The sequence below is a fragment of the Pseudochaenichthys georgianus genome, chromosome 4 (assembly GCF_902827115.2).
Source record: "Pseudochaenichthys georgianus chromosome 4, fPseGeo1.2, whole genome shotgun sequence".
In the NCBI taxonomy this organism is placed as follows: domain Eukaryota; kingdom Metazoa; phylum Chordata; class Actinopteri; order Perciformes; family Channichthyidae; genus Pseudochaenichthys; species Pseudochaenichthys georgianus.
Genome location: NC_047506.1, coordinates 33,471,790 through 33,489,243, shown reverse-complemented (window position 1 = coordinate 33,489,243; position 17,454 = coordinate 33,471,790). Strand labels below are relative to the sequence as shown.

The 17,454-nt window shown below is 42.2% G+C and overlaps 1 protein-coding gene across 1 annotated transcript in view; it reads right to left on the bottom strand.

Moving 5' to 3' along the window:
* Positions 1–382: 382 nt before the first annotated feature.
* LOC139433806 (phosphatidylinositol 3-kinase regulatory subunit alpha-like) overlaps positions 383–17,454 on the bottom strand; it is a 208,322-nt gene continuing 191,250 nt past the window's right edge. Inside the window, exon 4 of the mRNA XM_071203032.1 lies at positions 383–468. Coding sequence (XP_071059133.1) covers positions 383–468 — 86 coding nt within the window. The remainder of the gene's footprint in view (positions 469–17,454) is intronic.

The following is a 17,454-nucleotide window of genomic DNA, read 5'->3' as shown; positions in this document are numbered from 1 at the left end:
GTTGAAATTGGTAGAAAAAGAGCTGGTGAAGTTATCTGTTAGCTGCTGCTTAAAGAAGATTCCATAGAGTTGCATTTAAGTTCGTAGCTAGGCAGACAACATGACAACACCCCAATCCTAGCCTCTCCATTGGCATATTTTGGAATTGATTTAGATTTTACTGATCACTCCCGAGCACGTTTTGGTTTGGCCACAAGCTACATAAGTGTCCAACATGCTGGGTATTCATACTGTTGGCAGCTAGCTAACACATATTGAATGTAAGTTTGGTGGACAGTGTGCATTTGATTCATCTAGTTCATTGTGTGGACTGACACCATTTATATATGCTCACAATATAGGGATTAATTGATTGACCACAGCGGGGGTAATGATTTTGGGGTTAGGTACCTGAGTCCAAAGCCTGCCGCAGCTCTGCAGGTCCACTGGTGGCTGGAGGAGCTCGATACAGAGAATCATTGTTCAATCCTGCAGATAAAAACAGGTAGAAGAAGAGGAAGGAAGTCAGCAGTCAGCCTGAAAACATGTGTTTACTACAGCTAACTTGTAAAGTTGGGCTGCATATTACAGTGAAATACATTAAAGGTTTTTCCAACAGTGAAATAAGGATGGTTGTCCACCTTATGCAGGAGTTATGATGTCGATAAATTAGCTTAGCATAAAGACTAGTAGCAGGATGCAATTGCTACCCTGCGGTTTAAAAACACACACAAAAACACTTTTTAAGCAGATGGAACAACATGTCTATATTTGTTGTCCAGTTTATAGGTAAACAAAGATGTAAAAATGACAGTTTGAGTCAATATTGATAATAGTCGGTGCCGCAACAATGTGCAGGCAAGTTAAAAAGTTTGGTAACATAATTAAAAAAAAATTAAAAAAGAAAGTGCTACACATAAGTAATGGGTGACTTGATACACCGATGTTCCAAAAAAAGGACTTCGATCATATAACTCTTGATAATTATTCAACGGTCCCATAATATACTATACTTATAACCATTAGTGGTGCACGATAAATATTAGGAAGTATGACGTCATCCCGATAAACCCGATAAAAGTAGTAATAGCCCCGATAATATACAATATATTTTTGGGGGGGAAAAAAAAAAAAAAATACTGCGGTGTGGGTGGATTGGGATGAGGGGCACTTGTTTTTCACTCGGCTCCTCCCGTTTTGCCAGTTCTGTGGTATTAGTGGTTTAGGAAGAGGGGAGTTTTTCACAAATCCAGCGCTCCCTAACTCATGCCTGGCTGTGACGTAAATGGTGTGCGGCCGTGAAGCCAGGACAGTAAACAAACATGTCGTCGGTAGTATGGGACTATTTCAAAGTTTCAGAGTTAGATAGTTCGCTTGCTATTTGTATTAACAAATGCAATGCAGAAGTTCCACGAGGAGGGAAAAAGGCAACGAGCTATAATACTTCCAACCTGATTAGTCACCTGAAACATCGCCATCGCTACGATGGTGTGTTAAAAGCGTACGAAGACGCCTGCGCTGCTAAACTAGCGGCGAATCCAAAGCCATCTGCAAAGGCACCGGGGCTTTTACCTATCGACGAGGCTTTTGAAAAAGGCAAGAAGTTTGCCAGATTTGTTTGGGAAAATAAATTTGGTCACTTTGAAGAGTCAAAACTGTTATTGGCTTTGTTTTGTTCATAGTAGTAATACTCATGTCATTTGCTCACTACTAGTCTTTTTTTTACCACCAGGTGTGCAAAAACTACAGGTACATTTCATATATATATATATATATATATTAGGGCTGTCAGTCGATTAAAATATGTAATCGCGATTAATCGCATGATTGTCCGTGGTTAATCGCACATTTTTGATCTGTTCTAAATGTACCTTAGAGGAATATTTTTCAAGTTTTTAATACTCTTATCAACATATGAGTGGACACATATGCTCTATGCTAAATGTATTATCATTTGAACAATGACAAATATTCTCATGAATATTAAACACAACAACCTCCGAACATTACAAATATTCGCCTCAATTCACCCTGGAACCTCTCTCATTCAATAATACAATACAAAGTGTGTGTGTGTGTATGTGTGTGTGTGTGTGTGTGTGTGTGTGTGTGTGTGTGTGTGTGTGTGTGTGTGTGTGTGTGTGTGTGTGTGTGTGTGTGTGTGTGTGTGTGTGTGTGTGTGTGTGTGTGTGTGTGTGTGTGTGTGTGTGTGTGATGGATCGTTGGAGCTATGTGCAACTCAAGGCATATGCTCGAAAGGGAGCTGCCTGGACGCTGCAATCAAGTTGCGCGCACTATCCGTGCTGAGTGTGCTGACTTTTCGTACAATGTCCCACTGTCTGCTACCTGCATAAAGTCAAGTGCTCGGCGCAGTTGTCGGTGATATGTCGCTCCTCTGTTTTCATTTAAACAGCTCCTTATATCCGTTAGCGCAGCTAGCTAGCACCAGATGCTAACAACAACAATGCACGTAAGGTCTCTCTCTCGCTCGAGCCACACATACACACACCCTCCCGGTCCTCCCGATGGCCAGTCGGTGCCTGCCGGTGAGCGTGGAAGTGTGGTCTGCCGCAAGCGGACGGCAGGACCAGGGCTGTCAGCATCAGCTTGTAGATGGTACTTTAAACTCGATGCGCTCGGAAACTACGGGGCGGCCGAGGAAAAAAATACACATGCGTTAATCGCGTTAAAATAATTAGTGGCGTTAATTTTTGTATTAACGCGTTAACTTGACAGCCCTAATATATATATTATATTATTATCGGTTATCGGTATCGGTATCGGTCTTGAGAAGCAGGAAGTTATCGGTATCGGTATCAGTTTCAAAAAACCAATATCGTGCATCCCTAATAACCATATATGTGACCTGCTTCATCGAAATCAGTCGCATTGACCCGAAGACACATTTTGAGTTGTAGGTGTCACGATCTGTCTGTGTTGTGTTTTGTCTTGTCTTTTTCTGTCTTTGGTTTCATGTTTTATTTTGAAAAGTCTTCACCCCCTGTCTTGCCTGTCGCTTTCTGTCTGTTTTCCCTCCTACCTGATTACCCGATTGTGTTCACCTGGTGCCCCTGTGTTTTCTCCTCCCTCCTCACCTGTGTCTTGTTTGTGTGATTAGTCTTGTGTATATTTAAGTTCTGGTTTTTCTGTCTGTCATTGTTGGTTAATTGTTTGTCGTTGACTGTGTTCACGAGGTAGTGTTCTGTTTGTTCCTTAAAGACCTTGAAATAAAGGTATTTCCTCTGTTTATTCTGCATGTGGGTCCTGCCTGCTTCACTCACCCTAACAGTAGGCTATACACTGTGAGATTCCTAGCTTGCTAATGATATCAGGATTGTTTTTGTACTCCAAATATTAAGCAAAATGTGTCACATTATATAATGACTGTCACAGAGTCATCATTTTGAGAAAAAGGCCCTAAAGTTTCCTCCATCGGAATCCATCGATCTGATTGATTATTAGCGGAGCAAATGATCAAAGTAGTACTGAGGGAAAATATTTTCGTTTGGATTACTGGTCTGGGGGAAGCAAGCGAGTGTGTGTGTGTGTGTGTGTGTGTGTGTGTGTGTGTGTGTGTGTGTGTGTGTGTGTGTGTGTGTGTGTGTGTGTGTGTGTGTGTGTGTGTGTGTGTGTGTGTGTGTGTGTGTGTGTGTGTGTGTGTGTGTGTGTGTGTGTGTGTGTGTGTGTGTGTGATTTTGCTTTTCTGTGTATTGTTTGTTTCCCGGGGAAAACACTCACGAGAAACACTGGCTGTTGTTATGCCTGCTGTGACGTCAAGTTACTCCGTTCTCCGCTTGTAATTATGCCGTTACAAGCTTCAACGTTGTATTTATCATCTGAATTTGCCGAAACAAGTTTAATATTCTGAAAGCCAAGACTTTGTTTAATTGAAATCAGATGAAAACAAACTGTAACAGACCCTGCCGTGTTATCTATGATTACTATACAAATCCACGTTTATTTTTTAAATGACCCGTTGCGACCTCCGACTGATTTCGATAGAGCGGGTCACATATTATAGGGCTATATCTATACAAAACATGTCCCTGAAGTTTTTGCTCAAAATACCAAACAGATCACCCATTGTAGCCATGCCTCATACCCCTCTATTTCAGCCCTGGTACAAAAGTGCTGATTCTGGGTCTGTAGCTTTAAATGTAACCGAGCAGCTGCTGGCCACGCCCCTTTGGAGTGCAGGCAAGCAGTGAGCTCTGTGAAGAGAAGAGTGTCAGCAGAAACTCAGCTAAACGCTGCCGTGATTAAACGCAATATTATTTTCCAAACCACATCAAGGATTATTTCTGAAACAGTATGGAGCTCAAACGCTTTCTCTCGCGCGGGTTTACCACAAGGTGAGTACCTGTTCATATCCTGCTTATTTACACATATTCTCTCCAGTACAGCGTTAGCTCTGAGTGTTAGCGATGCTTGCTAATGTAAACACAAACCATATTACTTCCAAAGCACGCGCATTGTTTCTGATACAGCACATAACTTGACATGTATCAAGATGGTCGCAGCGTGAGTAAGCGCATCTCAAGCTTGTCTGTTTGTCGCTGTTAAATTAGCTCTTTAAAGCTTATGTCATTGATCCACATGATCTGAACCCATGAACATTTGAATAACTTAGAATACATAGTAAAGCGGCTCACTACGGTCTCTGGATTAGTGTATGTTTTGCATTTGCAACTATGGAGGGAAACATGTATCTGCAAACTTTGTGGGACGCGATTCAGCAAATCAAGACTGACATGCTGACTCACATTGACTCAAAAATGTATCCCATTCAAAGTAGCTTGAGCAGGATACACAATTCCCTGTCTAGTTTGGGAGACCAGGTCAATTTGTTAGAGCAGCGTGTTGGGGCTAATGAGGACAATGTACACAAGTGTGTCGCTCGAGTCAAGCAGCTTGAGAAAGACAACTCCTTCCTAACGTCTAAAGTTGATGAATTGGAGTACCGGAGCCGACGTTCTAACCTTCGCTTCGTAGGAATCCAGGAGTCCGCTGAAGGCAGTGACATTATCAGCTTCATGTCTCGGCTCATCCCGCAGCTCCTGGGGCCAGATGCCTTCCCTACCCTGCCGATCATTGTGTTATGACATTGGGGTCATACAGAGTGAGATCGCTGTTCCTTTAAGAGAGGGGTGTGGGCTTGCATGTGTTTGTGGGTATGGTAGAGCGAGAGTGAGCGAGCCGGAAATATGTTTTCTAGTTGTAAAACGAGGCAGCAGAAAAAGGATAGGTCTGTGATGTATCTTGTGAAACAGAAGAGCTAAATAAATGCAACGACCTCCCAAGAAGTGCTCGCCTCTCTCCAGTCATTCCGATAAAGTGGGTAATTGAACCCGAAGCGTGTTGCTTCTGCCCTGGGAGACGACAGAGAGTCATCCCCATACTTGCCAACATTGAGACCTCAGAAAGCGGGAGCATTTCAAAACCACCGCGGGGGAGGGGTGCTAGTGGATCGCCGGAGCTGGATTAACATTAACATGCTTATTGTAGTTGTAAGGGCGCGGCCTGTAGCACCATCCTTTATGGAGCATATGTGAAGGACAGGAGTGAGCAGAGTTGTCAATTCTTGTTCTGTTTTATGTGACTATTTTCCCCACCCTCTCAGACTTTCAGTTGCGTGCGCTGCTAAAGAGACGCGCTACCATGGAAACCAAACAATGGTGTAGCTGTATTAAAGTCCGAGTGGAAACAGTCCTGAGTAAATCTGATTTTGTCAGAAATCGGGAGAAATGCGGGAGAAATATGACCCTGGGAGGAAACCGGGAGAGGGCAGTGAAATCGGGAGTCTCCCGCGAAAATCGGGAGGGTTGGCAAGTATGGTCATCCCCCCCGTGTTTCCTCGACTACGGTCTGGGAGCCGACAGGAAAGTTCAACATTGGCGATCACGAAGGGACTGTTCATGTTCAACATAAAGACAGTGGTGAGAACATAAACAGAGTAAATAAACGGTGGAGATAAACTGTGAGATTTGCCGTGCTAATTAGCAAGTTTATGCGGCTGCAAGCTAAGCTAAATGGCGGCCGCTAACGCAAATAAGCCGGAGGATTGCTACGAGCTAACAAGCTATTCCAACCCGTTCATGAGTCTAACTCAGTGTTTCTCAAACTTTTTCATACCAAGGACCACCTAACTCCAAAAACAAATCGTTTTTCTAGAACAGATTACAAATCGCCTGAAAATGTTACAAACAGGTGGCAACATGTGTGACGGAGGTGTTGCGCTGGGCTATATCATGCAACCAAAAGTGAAACTTAACATCGCTCCATTGCGGAGATATTCCCGCGAGAGTGCGGAAAACTTAAATTAACTTATTTATTTAAAATGTGAAATGTTACCAATATACTCACGGACCACTAGGGGGCGCTCACGGACCACCAGTGGTCAGCGGACCACACTTTGAGAAGCACTGCTAACTGCTACAGAGACACAAGTGGAATTTACAATAGACAATGTTAATGAAAGAAATAAAGTGTTTGGACGTTTTAACCCTTTCATATGTTACAATGAGCCCAGTCGGCCGAGGTTTTCAAGCACAAACCCTTTTGCTCAAGACTGTGCAATACAAGGCCGAGGCCCATGCGATCACGTGTATAGAGAACCGCAGTGACGCGTCCTAAAACCCGGATGTAAACTTCTTCCGGTTCCTTCGTCAAAAACGCAATGCAATTTCTCCATAGGATTTTGGAAAATAGCTCGAAATAAGGTCTGTGGTTGACACACATTTAAGAGAAGGATCACGTTTTGTTCAGCCGGATAATCTCCACATGTCTCTCCTACTTTTATAATTTTTGAATCATAAATCTAGTCGCCAAAAGCGAAATGCTAACGTTATGCTATAAACGAACTACAAGCCAGTACAGCAGCAGGGTCGCACGACTTCAACGTCACGCCAACTTAAGATCGTTTCAACTGACTTGCACTGAAACTGCACTTTGAACACTTTAAATATATTAACATTTTAAACGGTATACCCCGTTTATCTAGGCCCTTTTTGTTTTATGTATAGGCTACATGTCACACTGTGGGAAACGATATTTCTGGATGTATAACACATGTAGAATTTGTTTACAATAAAGCTGACTTTGACTTCCGCGTGCTTGCATATTTTAACAAAGCTTTTCATTTTAGCCACACTGAATTTAACTAGAAGTCATGGCTGTGTCAATTACCAGTCTGATATCGTTTTACAAAGATGACAAGAAGAATGGAGATAGAGGAGAGAACCACTACAAGTCAGGACACGTACAACAGTGCAGCCTAGATGAAGGTGTGCATACCGGTGTTGTCAGGGCTAGCATGAGGGACAAGGTTTATAGAGTGTCGGTGAGTAGTTATAGCAAGAGTACCGTTAACCTAGAGTTAATTTATTCACATTAATTCCCATCAACAAATCCATTTTATGTGTCACATGAAATCTTTATTAGGCAAGGCAAGTTTATTTATATAGCACTTTTCAACACACGGCAATTCAAAGTGCTTTACAAAAAATGAAAGACATTAAGAAATGGCATTTAAAATCAGTCATTAAAAAGCAAAGCTAATAAAATAAACATTAAAAGAAAAAATACATGGATAAAAGTTACAGTGCAGTCTAAGATGTGAATAGTTCAATTAAAAGCAGCGGCAAAAAGAAAAGTCTTCTTGCTGGATTTAAAAGTAGTCAGAGTTGCAGCGGACCTGCAGGTTTCTGGGAGTTTGTTCCAGATGTTTGGAGCATAATAACTGAACGCTGTTTCTCCATGTTTAGTTCTGACTCTGGGGACAGAAAGCTGACCCGTCCCTGAAGACCTGAGAGATCGGGATGGTTCATCATTTAGCAGGAGGTCAGAAATGTATTTTGGGCCTAAACCAGCAGCAGTATTTTGAAATCTATTCTTTGACACACAGGAAGCCAGTGTAAAGACTTCAGAACAGGAGTGATGTGATCCACTTTCTTAGTGTTAGTGAGGACTGCAGCTTCCTAATAGATGTTTTAGTGAGACCTGTGAAGACACCATTGCAGTAGTCCAGTCTACTGAAGATAACGGGACAAGTTTTTCCAAATCCTGCTGTGACATTAGTCTTTTAATCCTAGATATGTTCTTTAGGTGATAGTAAGCTGATTTAGTAACTGTTTTAATGTGACTGTTGAAACTCAGGTCAGAGTCCATGACTACACCTAGATTTCTGGCTTTATCTGTTGTTTTGAACATTGCACACTGAAGCTCAGCGCTAACTTTTATACGTTCCACCTTGGCTTCAAAAACCATTACCTCAGTTTTATCTTTGTTTAATTGGAGAAAGTTCTGACACATCCAGTCATTGATTTGTTCAATGCACTTACTCAGTGTTTGAAATGGAGCATAGTCTCCTGGTGAAATGGTTAGGTAAATGTGTGTGTCATCTGCATAGCTATGGTAACTTATTTTGTTGTTCTTCATTATCTGAGCCAGTGGTAGCATGTAGACGTTAAAGAGAAGAGGCCCCAAGATTACACATTTTACACACCAGAAAACACAGAAATATCCATGAAATAAACATACAGTAGGCTATAATTGGGAAGGCATTACAAATGTAAATATATTTTAAATAATAAAACAATCCCACCACCACAGGTATCTACAGGAGAAGAGGGAATTCTCTCCACAAAATGTGAATGCCCATGTGGAGAATGGAAATGCAGTCATGCGGCTGCATTAGCCATCTTTGCCATCCACACTTTCAGCTGCACTGACGTGACACCCCGTCAGTGGAAGAAGCCAAAGGCAGCTAAACGTACGCATTCAGTGGAGGAGCTATTTCCTCCAACCAATAACTCATTCAACCCGCTGACAAGAGAGCCCACCTCCGAAGATCGTGACTGGCTGAGAGACAGACTCGGGGGCAGGTTCTCAGGAATGTCTTGGCTTCTCTCCCCCGAGCCAGAAGAGGAACACTACAGCTTGGAAACACTTACTGTTCCTGAAATTCTCAAATCTGTTGGGCATCAGGGGCCTGAGGCAATTGTGGCAAGCATGGCATTGTCTGAGGAGCAACAGAGGGCAATTCAGGTGGCTACTACTGGTCAGCGAACCAACCCAAACTGGCATTTGTTCAGGAAAGGAAGGTTGACTGGCAGCAACGTTGGAGCTGTCCTGAGGTCAAAGCGTGTGACTGCTTCCCTTAGTGCCAGGGTGCTAGGGCAACAACAGACCCTTGGTGGTGTTTTGTCTGTACAGTGGGGGACTATGAATGAATGTGAGGGCGTCAGGGCATTCACCACTGCAACCCAGATGCAGGTCCATGAGTCAGGTTTGTGGCTCTCCCAATCAGGAGTGTTGGGGGCATCTCCAGATGGTCTGGAAGGGTCTCCCGCTGTGCTGGAGGTAAAGTGTCCCTACGGAGCCAGGGAAATGACAATTAGTGAAGCATTGCAAGTCAAGGGCTTCTGTGTCAGTAAGGAAGGAGAAACATTCAGCCTGCGTGAGGAGCATCCTTACTGGCACCAAGTGCAAGGTCAGCTTCACCTCACTGCAAGAAAGAAGAAGAAATTAAGAAATTGTGAATCGTTTTTAATTTACATTTACTCGCCTTTGCAATGTTGTGGTTGTTAGAGTGTTACCCCCTAAACGCACCAGGAGCGTCTGCGCCGCGTTACGTTGCGGCTGCGCCACGCTGCGACCTCCTCCTGCGACCTAACACACCAGGCGCGTTTCAAAACGTTGCGGAAGCGGAGCGTCGTGTGTGCAGCCTCGCAGTTCTTAATTAACTTTAAAACATTAATATGTAGTTGTTACCTTCCACTCCACAAACTGCAGCGACTAAAAACCAGGCCTTGTCCTTTCTGATGTTGTCCTTGTAAAAAGCATTGGTTACATCGTGTTTCTCCACTTCCATTATGAACACCTCGTCGTCCATTGTGCGTATCGTAGTGGAGGTGTTGTGATGAAGGAGGGGGGTCTGCTAAATTAGTATATACGCAGGATGGGCCTGGCCCGGATGCTCACCTTTCCACTTCCTGCGAGGGGGGGGCTGCCTGTCCGACCTTACCTTACGGCTGCGCCGCGGCAAAAATAGGATTCATCCTAATTTTAGAGAAGCGCTGCGCCGAGCCGCTTCTGGGACGCGTCTGAGCCGTAACGCGGCGCGTGTGGTGGAATAGCACCCATTGACTAGAGTGGCCGCGATCCTTACGACCGCCGCGGCGCAGCCGTAACGCGGCGCAGACGCTCCTGGTGCGTTTAGGGGGTTAGGCTTCCTGTCAGCTCGTCTGTTGGGAAGATATGAAATATTAGTTTCATGGAAGTCACATCGTCACAAATAAGAGCATTAAGACATACAGTACATAGGCTAAAACAAAACATCTAAAGATATAACCTTGCACTTTGTCTCGTGAACATTTTCACTATTTTGACATTTTTATAGATCAAAATTGAACTAAAGAAATAAAGGTAGATTAATCCATATTGAAAATAGGTGTCAGCTGCTACACTAATTATAATAGTTATATTTCTTAATTAATTAAGATATTACTGTATTGATCCCAATTGGGGAAATGTTTGTGTTGCAGCAGCATAACAAGAAAAACAAAATATAAGTTATTATATATACAAAAGTATGTTAGGGATGGAATATTAAATTGAATATAAATGTAAAATGTACATGTGATGTTACGTCCAAGAGAAGCTATGGAGCAGAGAGTTCTCTGCCAGCCAGAGGTGATTTGTTATTAGTTCAATATGTCAAACTGATTTCCCTGACTACAATCTTTAGTTACATGGTGAAACGTTATGCTGCTTGTACTAATTAGACTTATCATATAAGCCACACAGGTTTTAATAGGATGTATTCATTATCTTTACTTATTTTGCGGTCTTTTCAGCAGCGCCATCTCTAAAACGGCGATACACTACCCATCATTTACATTTCACCGTGACATGGACAACAATGTAACGTCAGCTTACCTCATGGCACGAATCCAGACTCTCCTTTGGAAAACATTGGCCGGGAAACGATAGAACGAGCACGTTTCATGCGAAGACCTGTGGCTGCAACCCGGAGCAAAGCAACAAACCATTGCGTAGCTAACTAGTAGCGCTAGCTTTAGCTAACGTTAGCCAACGAAAGGAACTGCCGAGTAAAATTGGAAAACACTGGTAATTAATTGTTCTATAATTTATAAAACTACGGTGTTAAAAATGACCATTTCAAAAATAGAGATTCTAATGGTAAGAGACTAATGGTAAGAGACTACAGATAGGCTACTAAAGATAGGCAGGTACTTGCTTTCAAGCAGAACACAGGGGAAAACAAACTTAGCGGGAGTGTTTACGTGTGTAGGCGTAATGACGTACAACGGACTCGACCATTTCTGTAGTCCTATTCAGCCACTCGGTAACAACCATCGTTTTTCAGACACGTAAACTCTTCACAAATCACCAGTGGGGTCACTGCTGATGTATCTACTGTCGTAGAACAAAACGTGATTTATCTCTTAAATTTGTGTCAACCACAGACCTTATTTCGAGCTATTTTCCAAAACCCTATGGAGAAAATACATTGCTTTTTTGACGAAGGAACCGGAAGTGCTAAAAATGCTAACTTACTTCCGGGTTTTAGGACACGTCACTGCGGTTCTCTATAGCCCCCAAGCTCATGCCACGCCATCAAGGGTGCAGGACACCTGTATGGCTGCTACTGTTTCAAAGCCCTTTACCTGAATATCTGGAGAATTCATACATAGCACGCCCAACCTGATCTCACCAGAATGCGTGACTCCACCACGACTCCTTAACACCGCATTGCGTGGTGGACTCACGAACTTTGTTACATTTACGTGTCTGCACCACGCAAACAACCCCAATGTAAAGTGAATGAGGCTCTTTTGTCGTGGTGCACACACGCATGTCTACAACGTCCTGCAGTGAGCTTTTATTATATAAAACGTTTTTAAAATCTACTTTATAGCTTGTAGTAACTCGCGGGAGGCTTCTTTTATTTTATTTGTATTCATAATAATTTTTATTTTTCGTCAGAATGTATTATGGTGCATTATTTACGATTTTTTGTTCTCAAAAAACAGTGCATTGTGTGTAATATAACTGTGATTTTTATTAAATTATTTAGTTTTTAAGGAAGGCCAGAGCTTCAGCTGTGTCCAATAGATTGTTCCCTAGTTAACATTTTTTAAAAGAACATTATATTCCTATTTGATCATGTCCCCTTTATTGTTGTAACAACCGGTGTTTATGTGACCGGTAGTCACTCACGGTAACGCCCACCCAGCCAGTGATTCGCTGTTGGTTGGCGCTTCCATTTCCCTTTTCCCCTATTTAGTTAGGCGGAGCAGGTGTGTGCAGCAAGAGGGATCGGCGGAGCAGGTGTGTGCAGCAAGAGCGATCGGCGGAGCAACACGCTCATCTGTTAGCAACCAGCAGTTAGGTCGTTTAAAGTCCGTACCGTTTGTCTGATCCACCGTCATCCGGCATCATACCCTTGCTTCACGTTGGATTATTGTGTACTACAAAGCTGAAAGGAGCCGCTCATCTCACAACACCTTAAAAACCAGGACTGGATTGCTAAAACCGACTGACATTCTCCTGTGGTAATTGACTGTTTTATTTTATTTTGAAGGACACCCGGAGTGGAACGTTTTGGATTTAATATTGAACTGTGGGAAAACGAATTGTTTGAGGGGGGGATATACAAAAATACACTTACTATTTGTGATTATGATTTTGAGTTGTGTCTTTTCTTATATTTTAATATCATTCAATGTTGGGTGTTTACAGTGAGATGTATACACCTTTGTGCAGATTTACAAAAACTGACTGACTAGCCACATCTGAAACGTCAGGAGAGAGACCTGACTAGCACCCCAAATAACCTACATAAGTAAACTGTCACATTGTATTACGGAGAGCAATGTGAGCGTCCATTCCCATTGGATAACGGAGGATTTTACACCCGGAAGTAAGTATTCCCCTTACTGTCGATTGATTTTACAGTGATATCTGCACTACTCATCAACTAAAAAACACCAAATTGTCCTTGTTAATTACACAACATTGATTGGTTTGAATTGTGTACAATGCTTTTGTATTTTCCCCCTTCGAATCGGAGAAACAAATATTTTTTCTGAGTTTTAGGACGGCAGAAGACACTACACTACCCAGAATCCTCAGCTATCGTTTGGGACTACACCATGTGCTTAGCTTGACAAACCCCCTGATCAGTCCTCAACCTCTGTGATTGGATGCGCGAAGTTTACACAGAGCGTCCAAAAGGACTTTGAAATGGAATGAAACCCATCGACGGCACACTATTCAAAACAGGAATCGAACGTGTCCTACCCCCTCCCCCCCTTAGGTCACAGGCACCTCCAACAGTGCTACGCCATAAAACAGATATACTGAAAAAGTGCAATAAGAGTCTATATACAAGTGATTGGAATATGATATATTAGATACATAATTTCTAAGTAGCAGCCAGATGAATGTTATTTCTAAATTCAGGTGTTTAATAATCGTATAGCCTGTGGGATGAAGCTGTCTCTGTGTCTGGTGGTTTTAGTCCGGATGCTGCGGTACCGCCTGCCAGACTGCAGCAGACAGAACAGTTTGTGGCTGGGGTGATGGGGGTCTTTTATAATCCTGAGGGCTTTCTTTAAGGTTAACCTGGTATTTTTACTCCACTACATTTATTTTAGTTACTTTACAGATTTGGATTAATGATGTGAAATATAAACAACCCTTAAATCAGACTTTAGTTACACCTGAATGAAATTCAGTGAAGGTGATTGTCAAGTGCCAACAATCAGGAGAGATATTTGATAGTTGGTGCTTGAGAAGACTAATATTTATCTGCAGATCCGTTTAAAGCATATTCATTACTCGTTATTCTCTAATAGTTCATTAAAGACTGTATATAATTGCTATTTTGCACATCCCTTTCAAGATTTCAAGATTTTCTAAGGTTTATTGACATATCATATACACAACAGTGTAGTTATGCAATGAATGAACAACTTGGGTCACAGGTTCCTCACCATTACACTGTCATATTCTGCACATTTCTTTAAATAAAGCCTTATTAGTTAGCACATCCTCCTATCAGGCACTACACTGTTTTACTCTAGATATCATTTGAGTATCTTCTTGATATTTTCTATTCTATATTTATATAATTGACCTTCTACTTTCCCACTATTTTGTATGTACTCTTAATATTTAAATGTTTTCATAAAATATAACACATTCAAAAGTGCTTTACAAAAATGAAAGACATTAAGAAAAAGGCATTTTAAACAGTCATTAAAAAGCAACACAATCTTCCTGCATTGCAATTACTCTAAACGTGTAATAACGTGCTTTAACCAGTAGGTGGTTTGGGTTAAAAGCATAGGTTAAAAGGCTGTCAAGTTTACAGTGTTAACAAAATAAAATATACTGCTGTTTCCGGTTTAGTTTACGACGAATATTATTTTGTTATTGTTTTGATATTTGTAACACAAAAGCGATGGAAAAAACCCATAGCAACCAAAAAAAGATGGTCTTAACATGACCCAGTCGTCTAGTAGTTAATAAAAAACAATAATATCAAAACAAAATATTACTACTAACTTTATTGTGAAATTAAAACAGAACGGTAAAAGAATAGTTTCTGGTCTATTCTGATGCCCGATCTCTGTAGATAAATAAAGAACTACGACAGATGTGTAATATTTAATGCAGCCAAACCATTTATTACAATGCATTCATGTGATGACTTTCAAAGAGTAAAGCAAGCACTGCTGAATAAAGTATGATTTTCTCTTTTACGAAACGTTTTTTTTTCATATGGAGGTCAACCAATCAAAGAGCTTGAGGACTGATGGGGTTTGTCAAGCTAAGCACATGGTGTAGTCCCAAACGATAGCTGAGGATTCTGGGTAGTGTAGTGTCTTCTGCCGTCCAAAAACTCTGAAAAAATATTTGTTTCTCCGAATCGAAGGGGGAAAATACAAAAGCATTGTACACAATGTGTTTTTTATTTATTTATTTTTTATATGTTTCTAGTTATTGTGCTTTTTATTATGTTTTTAATTATTGTTTTTATTATCGTACTCCCATTGGGTTATTCACTATTGTAGTTACTGCCTGCCCTGTAAAGCACTTTGGTCAGCCGAAGGTTGTTTTAAATGTGCTATATAAATAAATAAAGATTGAGATTGAGATTGACAATTCAAACCTATCAATGTTGTGTAATTAACAATTTGGTGTTTTTTAGTCGATGAGTAGTGCAGATATCACTGTAAAATCAATCGACAGTAAGGAGAATAGGCTACTTACTTCCGGGTGTAAAATGCTCCGTTATCCAATGGGAATGGACGCTCGTAATACAATACAGGGGACATGATCATTATCTTTTAAATAACGTTAACTAAAGGGAACAATCTATTTGACACAGCTGAAGCTCTGGCCTTCCTTAAAAACTAACTAATTTAATAAAAATCACAGTTGCATTACACACAATGCATTGTTTTTTGAGAACACAAATTCGTAACTAATGTAATTTTTACATTCTGAAAAATAAAAATAATTATGAATACAAATAAAATAAAAGAAGCCTCCCGTGAGTTACTACAAGCTATAAAGTAGATTTAAAAAACGTTGTATAGAATAAAAGCTCACTGCGGACGTTGTAGAAATGCGTGTGTGCACCACGACAAAGGAGCCTCATTCACTTTACATTGGGGTTGTTTGCGTGGTGCCGACACGCAAATGTAACAAAGTTCGTGACTCCACCACGCATTGTGGTGTTAAGGAGTCGTGGTGGAGTCACGCATTCTGGTGAGATCAGGTTGAGCACGCCAGTCCTTTATCCTCCACGTCCCCCATGCTATAGGCTGTCACCAGATAAAGAGCATAGTCAGACTATGCAATTAAAGTGCTATTCCCCCAAATATGAATGGCCAAAATCACGTGCACGCCAGCCCCACACTGCCCGGATTCTTCAGAGGGTGAGGAGGACTGCGAACAGAGAGAAAGAGTCCCAATAATGCGCCCTGGTCAGTATGATGGCACAACACCTTGGAAAGAGTTCCTGCGTAGGTTTGAGAGCTGCGCTGAAGCTAATTGTTGGTCAGAAAAGACTATGGCTATCCAATTGAAGTTTTGCCTTGTGGGTGCAGCAGCGGCAATTGTCCACAGAAATCCCAGGTCTTCACAGTGGGACTACCGCCACCTGCTGGAGGAACTAGAGACTGCATACATTCAGAGCATGCAGCAGCAGTGGCTATTGAATTAAGACAGCGTGTCCGCAAAACGGGTGAGGCTCTTCATGTTTTGAGGGATGACATTTATGGGAAAGTGTCTGTAGCCTACAGCAACAGGAATGAGACTGAGCAAGACGTGATAGGCGTTGAATTTTTCACTAATGCTCTGGGAGATGCAGAAATTGTTCAAAAACTGTTGGAGCAGCGGCCTCAGACACTAGCCCAAGCATATGACATTGCCCGCTGCAATGAAACCACCAAGCAGACTGCGCTTTATATCACTAGCCGCATGCACCCAGGGGCGCACAACATCACTGAACGGAGGCCCTGTGCTGCTGTCATCAGGAAAAGAGCAGAGGAGGAGCCGATTGAGACTGCAGCCACACCCCCAGGACCCAGATGGAAGCCTGAGCCTGCTAACTCCAGCCCATATCCCCAACACACCTTCTCCAACCGAAAATTCATACCCAGCAAACAAAAAGGCCATAAAGACATTAACTGGGGGGAGATTCGTTGTCATAACTGTTCAGGATTAGGTCACATTAAGATAAATTGCCCCTCACCAAAGAAAACAACAAGAGCCCAAGTTTATTCAGCATTTCCTGAAATCACTGACCCCACTGTGCTTCACCTTAAAACACAAAATCAAGAAATGAGTATTCTCATGCTTATAAATGAACTGGAAGTGTGTTCTGTTTTGGACAGTGGTGCACGGAAGTGTGTTGGCTTTGCATCAGTACGAAGCTATTCACCCAGAGGTCCGGCCTCCTCTCCAGCAATCAGTTGTTACCTCCGTTGTTGGTATCGGTCCGGGTGACATACCTGTTCTCGGTGAGGCTAACTTCCCTGTCCAGATAAACCAACGCCAAGTTAGCATACACTTCCTGGTTGCTGACATTGCTTCAGATGAAGCCCTGCTAGGCCATCCATTCCTGGTCCAATCCAAAGCACGTCTTGATTATGGTACCAATCATATGGTTCTGTTTGGTGAAGAGGTCCCATTCTTCAAACCACGAAGCAAGCCACCATCACATGCAGTGAGAGTATCCCGGACTGTTGTAGTGGAGCCTGGGCGGGAGTACATGGTGCCAGGCTACACACGTTTTAAAGGACAAGCTAAATGGGAAGTAATGCTTAGCCCCACCAAGGGTTTCGTTGAAAAACACAGACTGCTGGTAGCCCGAGCCCTTGTAGAAACTCAGCACTCTGGAACTGTGCTCCTCCGCATCTTCAATCCAGGCAACGC